The 15,767-nt window shown below is 37.7% G+C and overlaps 1 protein-coding gene across 2 annotated transcripts in view; it reads left to right on the forward strand.

Moving 5' to 3' along the window:
- The window catches only part of cd82a (CD82 molecule a), a 59,779-nt gene that overhangs the window by 31,910 nt on the left and 12,102 nt on the right, over nt 1–15,767 (forward strand). For both annotated transcript variants that reach the window (XR_007424781.1, XM_022670095.2), the window contains exons 4-6: nt 7,723–7,847; nt 9,226–9,300; nt 15,123–15,221. Coding sequence is in view for 1 of the 2 variants with exons in the window: in XM_022670095.2 (XP_022525816.2) it covers nt 7,723–7,847; nt 9,226–9,300; nt 15,123–15,221 (299 nt within the window). In the remaining variant the exon portion in view is untranslated. The remainder of the gene's footprint in view (nt 1–7,722; nt 7,848–9,225; nt 9,301–15,122; nt 15,222–15,767) is intronic.

Raw genomic sequence — 15,767 nt, forward strand, 5'->3', positions numbered from 1 at the left:
CTCCATCTGAAAAGCTCTGCTTATTACATGTTAATTTAACCAGCAAATCAAGGGAATCCGAGTGGTCCAGCGGTCTAAAGCGCAGCAGTAGGTAGATGGTGCTATTTCCCCTCATCACTTCTAAGGTGATGTCGATTAGCAGTAGGCGTCTGTGAGCTGATGTATCAGAACCAAGTTGCTGCGCTTTTCTTTGACTTCATATATGTCAGAGGAGGCGTTGCTAGTCTTCACCCTTCTTATGTTGGTGCATCACTAGTGATGGGGGAAATACAGTTGACCTAGCTAAACTGGGAGAGAAAGCAAAAAAAAAATAAAGAAAAATACCCAGCATATCAATAAAACCAGAGTGAAACTAAACTTCCGTTCAGTCAAGTGTTCACTCTGGTTTAGTTTAATATTACATAAAAATAGAACCGACCCTTCCTGTGTGCCCTCACAGAAAAACAAATAGTCTATTAACTTTAACACATCAATATATGCTGACTTTAGAACCACATCTTTTCCAGACCTCCATGCAATTTTCAACAAAACAATGCAAAACCACATGCTGCTCGCGTTACGAAGGCATGGCTGTGGAAGAAGAGGGAACGGAGGGTACTTGTGCCCAGTAGTGGCGAAATATTTAAAGAAAAATGCGACTAGGGGTGGGCAATATTATATCGTATACAATGTATCGTGACAGAAATATCATGATATTAAAAATCCGTATCGTGATAATAGGGCTGTTCTGTCTTAAAAGTAGTCTATTATTTACTGTGAAGCTTTAGGTGTATTTATTGTATAATTGTTTTACTTTGCAGTTTATATGCGTGCACTAAATATTCTGCAATATTATTTGCTGCATTATATTATTTTATGCTATATTATTTATTTTGCCACATTATGATTATACTGTTATACTATTATACTATATTCCTGAAATGAATTAATTATTTTAGTTTTCCTATATCGCCAAGTATATCGTTATCGCAAAAATACCCTGAAATATCGTGATATTATTTTAGAGCCATATCGCCCACCCCTAGCGTCAACCATGTATTGTTGCACGCCTTCAGATGTGTTTGTAGGGTGAATGGGACATCTTTTAAATGTTGTGGCTTTACTGAAAGAAATGCAGGAGTTTGGGCATCATGGAAAGTCCTGCTCTGGTCTTTAGGGAGTCGTTTGTGTTCAGGTCATGAATGGTGCTGAGTGTGAACCCCTGATTGAATGGAGCACAGCTCAGGTTGATGTAATGATGTCAGGTTGAGGGCCTCATGGTGCACGTGTTGGTGGCTCTGGTTTCTCCAGCCGTGTGTGGTATATTTCCCCCGACACACACATTCCTGCAGCCGGTGGGGTTCGTGCAGGTCGTTTACTGGGACTCCCAGTCGCCCACCGCCGGTGGCGCTCCCCTCGCCCCATCGTTAAAATAAAGAGCGAGTTTTCAGAACGCCATTGTTCCTCTAATCCCGGCAGCAGCAGCTTCCCCCAGCCTGATGATCCCCACAGGATTTCCACGTTTCCGCTCTGCAGCCAGACACTGCAGCCCTGCAGCCGGGTGGGAGGGCACTGGAGCATTTACTGCGTTCACATTGTATACGTATATATATGGGTTGGGCAATATGATTTATTTCTTATTGTGATACACAATATACTTTCAGAACCTAAAAACACTAATCAAGGTAAGCTTACTGTAGCTGAAGCTCAGTGCTAACCTGTTCAGGAGAAAAGTAGCTTTAGCTTAGCATCTGTCTTGTAGCCCTTCTGGGATCCGTTTATCAAATGAATTACTAATATTTAGTTGTGTTTTACTCCGTCTCTGCTCATTAAGAAGGGTTTATTTAGAAGGGCATTTTAGAAGAGTTCTGAGGCTGCAGCATGTTGTGTTCAACTGCTATTGTGTTCCATGCCTGGCAACCCGGGGTTGAGGAAATAGGAAAAGGAAAATAACAGGTTGTGGTATGGTAATAATTGTAGGCTTGATTTTCTTGCAACTTTTCCTTGCAAGTGACAGGGAGCTAGTTCCTGTCCCATGACTTTGCCATGTCAGATAGAAATAAATGCAAGATCCCAGACATCTTATGAAGTATATGTATTTCTTTTATTCCAAAAGGATAAAAACAACCAGGAAAAAAAGAGTATTGTTAACTCTGTTAGCTGGTAACTAGCTTGATGCACCATTGGCTCCTTTAGCCAAAGCTAAGTATGTTATCCCAAACATATATAAATGCAGAAATTATGATAAAATAGATGCCTACTGAAGGTTAGACTACTGTAGCTGAAGCTCAGTGCTAACCTGTTCAGGAGAAAATTAGCATTAGCTCAGCATCTGTCTTGTAGTCCTTCTGGGTTCCGTCTTTCAAACGCAAAACCAATATTTACTGGTGTTTTATTCCTTTTTAGAAGGGTTCTGAAGATGAAACAGATGAAACATGCTATAATCTGCAGGTCAGTGCAAAGGTCTTTAGCTTCCTTGTGACATGGCAAAAGTCACGGGACTCTAAACCTGTTCCTGTCTCATGACATTGTTCTGGCATATCAGTGTACATCTGGATGCATCTGCATTTACATTAGGAACACAGAGCAACTCAGCCACTTTGTCTTTTTCCCTTTTATTGACTCTGGCGTTGCCTTTTTCCCTAGTAGTAGTCATGGAGAACCTAATTCAAACAGAGATCCTCGCTTTCATGTTGTAATAAAGCTGGTCTCTCCACAGCTCTGAGGTCTGGTTTAACTGGGTCTGGTGGTTAGTCTCACAGCGAGGAAAATGCTTCCTCAAGAGAGAGACTCCTCATAAGAATTAGCTTTTATTTGGACATTGTTGTTGGATTTTATGGTGGATAAACTTCAGTATATGAACTTTTTTTTGTTGCAGTCTCTCTGTATATATATATTAAAGTGGAAAAATGGGCTTCAGTAATTAAGAATATAGTTGATGTTCTTATAGGCAAGTCTGTTCACTAGGCGACGGTAAAGTCAACTTTGCAACGTGGCTTAGCAGTCATGCAAGTGAACCTTCTATCTCTACAAATGGTTAAAGACCAAAATACTGTAAACTGTAGGTCAGATTACTGTTTTAATAACATAATATTTTGAATCACTGATAAAATCTGACAGAAGTCTCATTGATAGATTGTAAAATTTGTCTAAAATATGCACGAAAAACATGCTTTTTCACATTGTTCTGGCTACTGCGCCTGCGCAGATCTCCTTATCGAATGAGAGGCATCTCCATTAACATGCTGAGTCGTATCCGCACCTGGATAAACTTTTTGCATAAATAAAAAATTCCCATTCATATAGCAGTCAGTTGTGCATATTGCTGGTCTCCTCAAAAGTAAAATTTCTGCTATAGATTTTAGTATTTTATTAGACAATTTTTAAAGACACTAATTTTAAAAATATGTTGGCACAGTCTTAGTACAATTGTAAGTAAATGTGTGCACATATCATTATTATTTTATGAAAATGTTTAAATAAAGAGAGAGTGAGTAGACGCTACACAATGTTTTAGAGAGACATGTCTGTCATCTGCTGCTGTTGATCCACTGTGTTTTATTATCAAGTCTAAAGTCAGTGCAGTTTTGTTTTCCCACAAAATCTTACAGCACTTCATGTCTTACAGCTTCCCTCTGCTACTGACAACTTTTATGGAGATGCGGATTTCATTTTCCAGCAGGACTGGAAAAGTAGGACACACTGCCAAAAGTACCAATTGGTCTTATATATAATATTCTAATTTTCTGAGACAATGATTGATTGTTAGGTTTTCATTGGTTGTAAGCCACAATCAACAAAAAAAAAAAAATTCTGCTGGAGAATGAGATAGCAGACGCACCTTAGGCTGGTACTGCTGATTACATCACAGCTACTGATGAGGCATTGTGTCTGGCGTGGGCCGCAGTCCGCGGGGCTACTGTACACTGTGCTATTGTTCGGCCGGGCTGCCTGTGGCGATGTTGTTCTTGCCGGGGAGCCGCCACACTGTTGTCGGCTTGTTTGTATGACCGGGACGGAGGGCCCTCGGTCTGGACTGGCGCCAGGATGTGTGGGCCCTTCTGGAGCGGGGCCAGAACTCACTCTGGGAATGTTCTGGTCTCTGAACTCTCCACTCAGAAAACCATAGAGTTCCTGTCCGAGCGAGCCCACCACCTTCAGCACCGCGCCAGGTCCTCACAGCTGTGATGGACGTCCTGCGAAACGTCTGCCAAACTCATTTGAGCTTCTCACACAGCGTCTCAGAGTTCTCAGGCTGAGATCAGGCCTCAACTGGGAGGTTTCAGAAGGTTTTATTAACCCTTAAAAATCCAAAATCCAAAATCGCACCTTGTGTTCTCAGCTTAATTACTCAGAAATCCCTTCACACATAAACATAATCCATATATGGTTAGAAAGGGCGGAGCTTACTCTTTCTAACCATAGTGATCACATCTCAGTGCGGTAAAGTTAAATCTACAAGAAACCCATTGAGAAAAACACCTAAAAAAGTGAAAAAAAATCTCCTTCCCCAACCAATATATAATATTTATCTTTAGTGCTTCAAACATATTTATATGATGTTTCAAATAAACCAAATAATATCAGTAAATATCAGACTCAAAAGTGTCCACAGAAAAAAAAAGTGTGAAACTACCTGCTTAACTCAAACTAAAGCTATGTATGGTGTGCGCACTACTTTATATCGTTTTTATTTTATTTGCACACTTTTACTAAGTAGTTATTTTTCACTAAACACATTTTTATTTATTAAGACTAAAAAGTTTAGATTTTTGTATATAGTTTTCTTTGTGTGTCCTGATACTCAAAATACTGAAAGGCATAGGCTGCTCTGAGTTTCAGGTTTTTAATAATCTACGGCCCGTGGGCCATTTGCGGCCCGTTTCCTTTTTTGGAGCGGCCCGCGAAGTACTTTAGAAGTAGAATGAAAGTTTGCCCGCTGTTAAGCAGGTTTTTATTATGTGAGATTCAAAGTTTGAACACTAGGTGTCAGAAACGGGCCAAAGAGTCTAAAAGTGGAGAGAGTGCGCATTTCTAGTGCAGAAAAACGGGCCAAAGAGTCTAAAAGCGGAGAGAGTGCGCATTTCTAGTGCAGAAAAACGGGCCAAAGAGTCTAAAAGCGGAGAGGGTGCGCATTTCTAGCGCAGAAAAACGGGCCAAAGAGTCTAAAAGCGGAGAGAGTGCGCATTTCTAGTGCAGAAAAACGGGACAAAGAGTCTAAAACCGGAGAGGGTGCGCATTTCTAGCGCAGAAAAACGGGCCAAAGAGTCTAAAAGTTGCCGTAATTAAGGAGTTTAATATTAAGAGACATCATGAAATGAAACATCAATTTGAAAAATCTTAGTTTACACAACACTGTCAAAGATAAAGATAGTAAGACAAGTAAAATGGTGTGTAAATGAAATAATCAGGAAAAAAAGTATTATTTAAAGTGGTATATTTCATTATTTGTTTTATTACAGAGTCTGTGGCCCGTGACTTCAAATATATTTCTCCTTCTGGCCCCCAACAAAAAAAGTTTGGACACCCCTGATCACCATGTATCCTAGAGGTGTGATTATTGATTATCAAGGAAAAAAAACGAAACGTCCGCCTGATGCTGTTTCTCCATGTATTTTATTAAAGTAATAATTAATAAGTCATGTAATGAACTCAAATCATCAATATTCTTATGCTAGTCTAACCATTTTTGAAAATATATCTTAAGTGTGAATATATTTAAAGTCTATACATTCAAAAATAAGTAAAAAAAAATAAATAAATAAAGGTGCTTAGTAAAATTTTGAGCAAAACATGATCAGTTCCAGGAAAATATAACAATTCTGCTTCCTTTTACTTTATTTGAAATGATGATATTTTTGAGCAGCCATGTGTCTTCTGGAGTAAAAGAGATCAGGGCATGTGTCTGTCTGATATAATTACTGTGTTATAAGACCTGAAAGAGGAACTGAAATCAAAAACTGAGAATAAACACATCAAAACAGCCTAGAGTTCTAAGGGTTAAGGGTGATTCCCTGCTGAGAGTGTGATTTGGTGCAGGACTCTTAATCTGTGTCTAAAGAGACACTGCATGGCGTCCAGACGGCATCCTCCTTGGCCAAGCATGACTAAGACAGACATGATTGCTGGCACTCTTCTAGAGAGCAGAGACTCTGGCTTTGGCTTCAGTTGTACACTCATTATCCAAAAACCCAGAATTCTGAACCTAAAACAGAGAACAATACTTAAAAAGTTATCCAAACTATGGTTTTATCATTAATTTGCTTTATATCACAGCTTTGAACATCTTGGCTCGATTGTCTCAGTCAGTTTTATGAGGTAGAGTCACCTGGAATTCAGGCTTTCAGTTAACAGCTGTGCTGAACTCAAGAGTTAATTACTTGAATTTCTTGTCTCTTAATAAAGTGTTTGAGAGCATCAGTTAAAGTAAAGTAGTGCAGAGGTAGAGTTACAGGTATACAGTGAATAGCTCTATTTAAATAATGTTCTAATCCAGATTATGAGAAGAACTAAGTAAAGAAAAGTAAATAAATGACTTTAAAAAATGAAGGTCAGTCAATCTGAAAGACAATATCAAGAACTTTGAAATGTTGTATCCTCAAGTGCAGTCCCAACAAAGACCATCAAAAACACTATGATGAAGAAACTGGCACTCATCAGGACTGCCCCTGGAAAGGAAGAGCAAGAGTTTCCTTTGTTGCACAGGATAAGTTCACCAGAGTTACCAGCTTTAGAATATTTTAGTTTGTTTAACACTTTTAAGTTACTACATGATTCCTTATGTGTTCCTTCAAAGTCTTTATGACTTCAGTATTCATTTACAATATGGGGGGAAAATAAAGGAAATGATCTTGGTTAGGAACCTCACTAAATAATTGGCCGAACAACAAACACATTTTTCTTTTTTGCAGAATTTTATTTGATTTTGACACTTTTTTTAACTGAATGTAAGGTTATATAGTTTTTAAATTTTCTCTGATTTTGCTATTTATAGGTATATATTTGAGTAAAATGAACATTCTTGTTTTATTCTTCAAACTACAGACTACATTTCTCCCAAATTCCAAATAAAATATCGTCATTTAGAGCATTTTTTTTTACAGAAAATAAGAAATGGCTGAATTAACAAAAAAGATGCAGACCTCAAATAATGCAAAGAAATCAAGTTCATATTCATAAAGTTTTAAGAGTTCAGAAATCAATATTTGGTTGAATAACCCTGATTTTTAATCACAGCTTTTTGGCAGCATGTTATCCTCCACCAGTCTTACACACTGCTTTTGGATAACTTTATGCTGCTTTACTCCTGGTGCAAAAATTCAAGCAGTTCAGTTTGGTTTGATAGCTTGGTAAAATCAAAGAAACTCATAATTTTTTAAGTGCTCTCTCTTTTTAAGATCATCTGATCCTGTTTATACTATTTCTTTATCAGTTTGAATTATATTATTTTACTGCAGCTGTTTTTGCTAGGTGTAAAAAAGGAAAAGCGATACTGAGCAGGAAATTCTGTGGCCTTGTTGCCAAGAACTTGACGCTGATCTTTTGGGAATTTGATGTGTGGATTTAGTTTTTTCTGGGCAAAGCGCTCCCTTCAAACTTTAGAAACTCTTATAAATCACTTTATAAAAGCAAACGTGCAGAAAACGACTTACACTGCAGTTTTCCTTCTCTTATAATCATTCTTCCTGCGGTATAAAGTATGAAAGTTACTAAATGCCACTCACTGTATTTCTGTGTTTACAGAAGACTCATCCAAGGCACTAAAGGTGGGCTCCTATATTCTGATTGGTGTGGGGTCCTTCTCCATGCTTATGGGCTTCGTGGGCTGTCTGGGAGCCATCTATGAGGTCCGCTGTCTGCTCGGCCTGGTAAGAAGCAGAATTATTAAAACATATTTACTTTTATATTATTTTAGAATAAAGGTCCTCAGCCTTTTCCAGTCCATGTCCCATCTGTTCATAACAAGAAAGCATACCAGCTCACAAGAGTAAAAACTTACTGTATTAATTACTGTATTTCTTACTATAAGGTGCACCAGTTAATAAAAAGTTAATAAAATTAAGCTAAACAAAACTGTAATTCTTAAAAAGCATTTACTTTTAATACTGACCTCTAAATCGCAAAAGAGCTAGCACTTAGCGCGGTTATTGGGTAATGCTAATGCTGCTCCAGCAGTGCTAGCCAGGGTTAAAAGCAGGCTACAGGCTGATAACTCACCTCTGATCGGCTGAAATAACAAAAAAGATGCAGAGCTTTCAGATAAATCTCAAATAATGCAAATAAAAAAACAAGTTCATATACATAAAGTTTTAAGAGTTCAGAAATCAATATTTGGTGGAATAACCCTGGTTTTAATCACAGTTTTCATGCATCTTGGCATCATGTTCTCCTCCACCAGTCTTACACACTGCTTTTGGATAACTTTATGCTGCTTTACTCCTGGTGCAAAAATTCAAGCAGTTCAGTTTGGTGGTTTGATGGTTTGTGATCATTTTTAAGTGCTCTCTTATTACAATATATCATCCGACAAAAATGTTGGTGACGGAACACAGAAATGAAAAGCTGTTGCTGGTGCTATTTTCACTCTGTGCTGCAGTGTGTTTAACACGGACTGGGGTCGGGTTGCTAATAGGAACGCTTTCAGAAAGGAAAGAAAGAAAGAAAGATCAGTTCCACTTTCAGTTTATCAGCTTTTAATATAGAGATGCGAGCTTCCAGCTTATCACGCTAACGGAGAGTACCCATGAGTCATTTCTTCACCCGTAAAGCTCGGGAGATCACTTACCACTGAGACTTTCAGTTTCAGAATCTCTCTACAGATAGATGTATGTGTGTGTATTGTGTGTGTGTCCAAGGACCCTATTTTACATCTTACTAAGGCATGTTGCATCGGTGAATTCCTGGTGTTCCCATAAATAAGCTGTTTCCTCTGCTGAGAAGCATTGGACACGTCAAGGTAGCTGCGCTGTTAAAATAGCAATCAGCCAAAAAGGGAATAATGCGCAAGTGACACACTGATTGGTTTATTTCACATTATGCCCAAAATTAAACACACTCATGATAAATTAAAATAATTAGTACATGCCTTTTGCGCATTTTGAGCTTCGCAAGATGGACTTGAAATGTCTGAAATGCCTTAAATCAAGCTATACGGCACTATAGATTGCTAAAATAGGACCCAATGTGTTTGTATGTGTTTTTATGTATGTGTCTGTGCGCTAAAGCTATTGTGTGTTGTTTTTACAGTACTTCACTTGCCTGCTCCTCATCCTCATCGCTCAGGTTGCTGCAGCTGTTCTCATCTATTTCCAGCGTAACCTGGTGAGTTATGACCCCATACTGTTATCATATAGCATATTTTATGACTAATCTTAGAATACCTCAAAAAATAGACTTATCATAAAGGAAAAGGATGCAGAAATAGTTTAATATTTAATTAATGTATTTTTTGTAGCTAATGTAGTATTGTAAGGAAACTTAAAATTAATCTAGCTAACAGGACTTTTATTAAAAGCTTGAAACCAGGGTTCTCTTCTACTGTCATCAACAGCATTACTTTATCTGCGTAAACTACAAATATTGTTTCCTAAACATTTCTGGATCATTGTGTGAGTTCTTTTAAAGAAATAACAGCATTAGTTTGTTAAAATGAATTAATATTAGTGTGGATGATTAATTTTTTTATGCTGGAATTTCCCAGTATTATTGTGAGGGGACAGTAATAATAGTGTAGTGTGGGTAATGTCTGCCAGACTATGTGAGCGAAAGAGAGGGGGAGAGAGAGACAGACAGACAGCACAAGAGAGAGACAGACAAACAGATGGCACAAGCAAAAGAGAGAGCAGGAGACAAAAAGACAGCGCGAGAGAGAGAGACAGACGGACGGCTCGAGCGAAAGAGAGGGAGAGAGAGAGACAGACAGATGGCACAAGCAGGAGAGAGGGAGACAGAGAGAGACAAAACGACAGCGTGCGATAGACAGAGAGAGACTGACGGCAGCGCAAGCGAAAGAGAGGGAGAGAGAGAGAGACAGACAGGCAGATAGATGGCGTGAGCGGAAGAGAGGGAGAGAGAGACAGACAGATGAATAGCATGAGCGGAAGAAAGGGGGAAGAGACAGACAGATAAATGCACGAGCGAAAGAGAGGGAAGGAGGGAGAGAGAGAGATAGACAGACGGCGCGAGCGAAAGAGAGGGACAGAGAGAGACAGATACAGACAGAGAAAAAGAGAGAGAGGCAGACAGTCAGACAGCGCGAGCGAAAGAGAGAGTGACAGACAGACAGCACGAGCAAAAGATAGGGAGAGAGACAGAGAGAGAGAAAGAGAAAGAGAGACAGTACGAGCGCCTAACCCTGCGTTCACACTGGTGACCATTCATTTCCTATGGCAGCGCAGTGGCGGTTGTGGACAGTTTGAATGATCTGTGTTTCTGCTCTTTCTGATTGTCTGCTCCAGCTTCCTGTAAGAGTTAAACTTCTCAGCGCAGGCTATGGGCTAGGTTAGTAGCGAGTTGCTAATAGCAACAGTGCTACAGCTACACTTTCCGGGTTAAGTTCACTGGTTCCACAAGTCTCTTATAGACTGTCTGTACCATGTATTCTGCGTGCGTTTGTGCGAACCGAACCGTGACACTTCGTAAATAATACACGTACCGGTACACCCCTACTGTAAATATCTGAAATCTTTCAGAACTAATGTTAAGAATCTTATTTTGAAGAAAAAATATATTATAGGCAACATAATAATAGATATTCCTAATATCTGCAAGGCTTATTGCCATAAAATATAAATTCTTCAATGTCTGGCATTATCAAAAAGAAAGTTCCTGAGCTCTGTTTTGACTGGATGTTGATTTGACTGGACTGTGCGATTCAATTAGTTGGTATGAATGGTGCTTTATGGATTTGTAGGTCCCAGACTTACAGTACAAATACTTCGTCATCTTGCTTAAGTAGAAATTTAGGTTATCTATACTTTACTGGAGTAATTTTTTTTACATTTTTACACAATTATCTGATCTTTCTACTCCTTACATTTTAATAAAAACAGCCTGGTTACTCCTATTTCATTTCAGCTCGTTTTAATTTATTCCGGCTTCTCATCATTTAATAAAACCCCTATCCAGATAAATCTCTCCATCCAGATTATAGTATAGAGAATCTGATTGTGATTGGATGAAGAGAAGTATAAACATATACCATTCCGACTCCCTATTGGTTTCTCCAGCAAGAACATAGCAGACATATGTAGCCTAGTATGAAGATGATCTGTGCAGAGACTCAAGAGAACTCCAGCTCTCCAAACGTCTCAACTAAAGCTTAATATCTTTAATATATTTACATTCTACTAAATAAAATACATTTTAATGGGCATATATGCAGCTGAAACACTAGGGAGGAGCCTAGTGCATCCCACATACAATCATTTATCAACATTAACATTTTCACAGAACATTTTATTCATTATGGCTTTTAAAAAAGTAGTTTTAAAACCAGTACTTTTTAAAACACTTTTACTTAAAGAGTTAAAAGCTTGAGTTGATTCTTTTTCAACTTCTACAGAAGTATTTTAAACACTAGTTTAGATATTTCAGCAGGGTTGTACAGTGTTAAGTAATGAACGGTCAGGTCTCAGAGGGATGTATCAGAAAAGTACAGATGGTCAGCATCTGTCTCAGCTGGAGAAGCTACAGCGTCACACTGAGGGATTTTCCAGTGTTACAGATTCACTGTTGGGGATTTTGTTTAAGTTTCTGGAATAATAGAAAAGTCCCGGAGTGTCCCAGACTTACTCAGAACTCAGAGAGCACACTGCCTCCTATTGTACGTCCAGATCATTACACCAGGGTCTTCATCACACAGCAGTGGGAGACTGACCATTGAGTTAAAACTTAAAGAGAGAAAAAAAAAAGAAATATATATATATATATATATAGCTCTAGAAAAAATAAGAGAGCACTTAAAATTTTTGAGTTTCTTTGATTTTACCAAATTGAAAACCTCTGGAATATAATCAAGAGGAAGATGGATGATCACAAGCCATCAAACCACCAAACTGAACTGCTTGAATTTTTGCACCAGGAGTAAAGCAGCATAAAGTTATCCAAAAGCAGTGTGTAAGACTGGTGGAGGAGAACATGATGCCAAGATGCAGAAAAAATGATTAAAAACCAGGATTATTCCACCAAATACTGATTTCTGAATTCAGAGTAAATTTTATATTATATAAATGTACTGTTACACAGTGGCTGTATGAAATTTAAACAACTATAGTCAGTGTATTCTATGTGAGTTCACAAAAAATTGTGCATAAAACTTTATCTATTTTTTCCCTATTTGGCATCATCAAGAAGAAAATAGTTTTCCCAATTTTCTACTGCTCATTAGGATCTGAAATTCAGGGAAAATTTAAAAATGGAAACATTTTGAATAATTTTTGTTACAAAAAGCAAAACATGTAAAATCAGAAAACTAATAAGCCCTTTTTTCAGGTTTTCTGTATTTCTGATATGTCTTTTAAAACAACACCATTCAAAATATATCTAGATTTAAAATAAGATAATACTTTATTAATTCCACACTGGGGACATTTGAATACAGAAGTGTCGGGAAACAACAATATAAATTAAAATTATATTTAAAAACAATACAAAAGAACACCCTGGCTCCTATCAATCTCCACCAGAGCTCCACCCACTCGATCAGTTGAAGAAACTTTGGTCATTTTGGTTAAGAACCTCAGACAGTACACAGTAGGATTAGCCAGCAGACTTTGTTTGAGGGAGGGATCTGTACCAACTGTCTATGGCAAGTCAGCCGATATGAGAGTTCAGCTACTCTGCTTCCACTGCTCAGTAAACATAGGGCGTGGCCAGCAACAGCTCATTTGCATAAAAGTGACAGAGCCCTTAAAAGGCTCATTCTGAAAGGGACTGAAACTGGTAAGAATAGAGCTGGTGAGCTGGATTTGAGGGGTAAAAGGTACAGTATTCTGATAATGACTCTGCTGTACGATTTATTATTCGTGGTACTGACAGTAGTAGAATTCAGTCAGGTCTCAGGAAGGTCAGGTACTTTATACACACACACACACACACACACACACACACACACACACACACATTATATATACACAAGCTCAAAAACTGGGTTAGTGAGCTATCCGCCAGATTTCTGCTCCCTGAAGAGCTGAAGGGAAACATCTGATCAGGATACGCAGAAAAGCAGGAATTCAGCTCGGAGACACAGATATTATCCCTCCATCATTAAACCGCTGAAGAAAAAAAGAAATAAAAACTTGGATTGAAAAGTAGATCTTTTCTCTGCCAAGTGGAGAGAGGACCAACATAGCTGTAGATCAGGAGCAGGAGAGCTGGCTTTCAGAAAGTTTTCCAACAGTTTTCCAATATAAACGCTTGTTTTCTCTCATGTTCACATTTTCAATCCTTTTCAGACCAAGTACGATTTTTACGGAAGAAAAAAAAAACCTAACCCAGATTTTTTTTTTTTAACATAGTGGAACCTTTACGCCAAGTCTGATGTTTTTATTCTTTCCTTTATCGTTCTGTTATAGAAGCTAGACAAACTCCCCATCTCTGATTAATGTCCGTTCTTCTGTAATTCTTAAGGAAATATGTTTTTTTTTTACAATAATTAAAAAGAGGGATAGTCCAAATGGTTTTGAGTTTCTTGCTCACAATGCACCAGACAGCGCTGCTAAATAGATCCCTCTATCTGTACCCCTTGCTAAAAAATTATGCATTGTTTTATATATATATATATATATATATTAATAATATACAAAAATACTCTAAACTGATTACTCAAAAATAAAATCTTATTGAAATGATCAACTATTTTGAAACTAAACAAATAAATGTATCAGCTAAAAAAGAAATGAAAAGCCTATTAGAGAAATGAAATTTACATTTACGCCCCTAAGAGACTGGACATGTAAAATTACAAACTTTACAGAAATGGGTCATTTGTTTGGCTCCTAAAAAACAAACAAACAAACAAAAAAAAACAGCTGTTTAATATGAATTTAAAATAATATAAGAGTTGTGCAGCCTTTACTTTACCACCCTAGTCCAAATGCTTCTTTCCTTGCCATTGATTAGTCTGTATCTCCCAGCTTGTCCAGAAAAATGTGTCCTTTAGTGGCAGCTTTGAGGGCAAGAGGCATAATGCTGTTTTAAAGGAGAAATCCGGTGTGAAATGGACTTGGGTTGTAGTGAAACTATATATATATATATCTACTGATAAAGATTACAAACTTTTGTTGAATATCCCATCTCCATTTATACTTAATATTCCCAATTACAATGCAGGCTTACAATGCTAGTGTTAGGGGCATAGAGTTACCCATGCAAAGAAGTCACTATTTTTACACCATTAAGAAACTCCACAAAAGTAGCTCCACACTTCTTTAGTAGAAGATATTTAAAACGAGAAACTGAGAACTTTGAAAGTGCAGGTAGTTTATTTTGCTTACTAACTAATCAAATATATGTATCAGCTAAAAAAGGAAATGAAAAAAGTCAAATAAAATTTAGATTCTTCTATAATATATAAATGTTTGTATTATTTATATATTATTTATATTTTTGTATATTCTTAAATGTTTTTTTGGAAAACAGTGCCTTAATCTCGAGACCCGTTTATTACGTTCCTTAGGGAGCAACAGGTGAGAGCAACACCTGTTTGTTTTTTTTGCAGGGCTGTTTGGCACATTGTGAGCATAGTAAAGGAAGGCCTTGAATTAAAGAAAATGTAAATAAACTGAGAACCACCATGCACTGATGTATAGAAGCACAAGACCAGACGAAGAACACTGAAACAGATAAGAAACACCTGGAGTAGATAACTAGAGGGCTGGGTAACAAATGAGAAGGAAAGGGCACAGACAAGAACAGTACAACCAAGTCAGACAGACAGAAAAACACAAAGACAGACTGTAAATAAATGAAACAGGACAAACGTGAGACAGTGAACATAAATCATGTGAAAATCTCTTTGATTTGTTTATGTAAATGCAGGAATGTTGCAGTGTCTGGATGGTTTGAAGGTGAGGTAATTCAGGTATTTATTTACTGTAATGTTCTTTAATCACCTTTTTGTGTTTTTCTTTCGATTTATTTAGCTGAGGACGGAGACATCCAACATCGTGACCAAACTTCTGGAGAACTACAACGGTCAGAACAAGACCGCAGAGCAGGCCTGGGACTACATCCAGAGGAATGTGAGTATAGAAAACGGACGTGCAGATCGCTCTGATCGCCTTCAGCTCACTGCGGGTGTCAGTTACTGAGAATCACTGTGAAAACCACACTGTTATTACGTGAGCTTATTCTTATGGAATGTTGAAGTATGAGTTTGTGTTGATTGTGAGAGAGTTTCAGTCTAACAGTGGTTATAATATATCGTACTGTAACTTTAAATGGAGTTAATCGAGGTTATGTAGGATGTATAGTACGTTGGATCATTATATATTGTCGTATATATATATTTTTTTCTTCAGTATTTGTGAAAGACAATGAAGGGATCATCTTAAACCAACAATATGTAGCATCTTTAAATACATGTTGATGCTCTACTCACTGGCAATGCACAATATAACTCTTCGGAACTTCATAAAACTGCATAGCCAGAGTTGTATTTGTGTTTCTGTAGTATTTAGGTCGTTAGAGACCTGCTGCCGTCTGCATAGCACTGTGAATCTACAAATTGGCAGTATTACAGAAATGGATCATTTGTTTGGCTCTTAAAAAAAAAAAAAAAAACACTT

Source organism: Astyanax mexicanus, chromosome 16, assembly GCF_023375975.1.
Source record: "Astyanax mexicanus isolate ESR-SI-001 chromosome 16, AstMex3_surface, whole genome shotgun sequence".
Classification (NCBI taxonomy): domain Eukaryota; kingdom Metazoa; phylum Chordata; class Actinopteri; order Characiformes; family Acestrorhamphidae; genus Astyanax; species Astyanax mexicanus.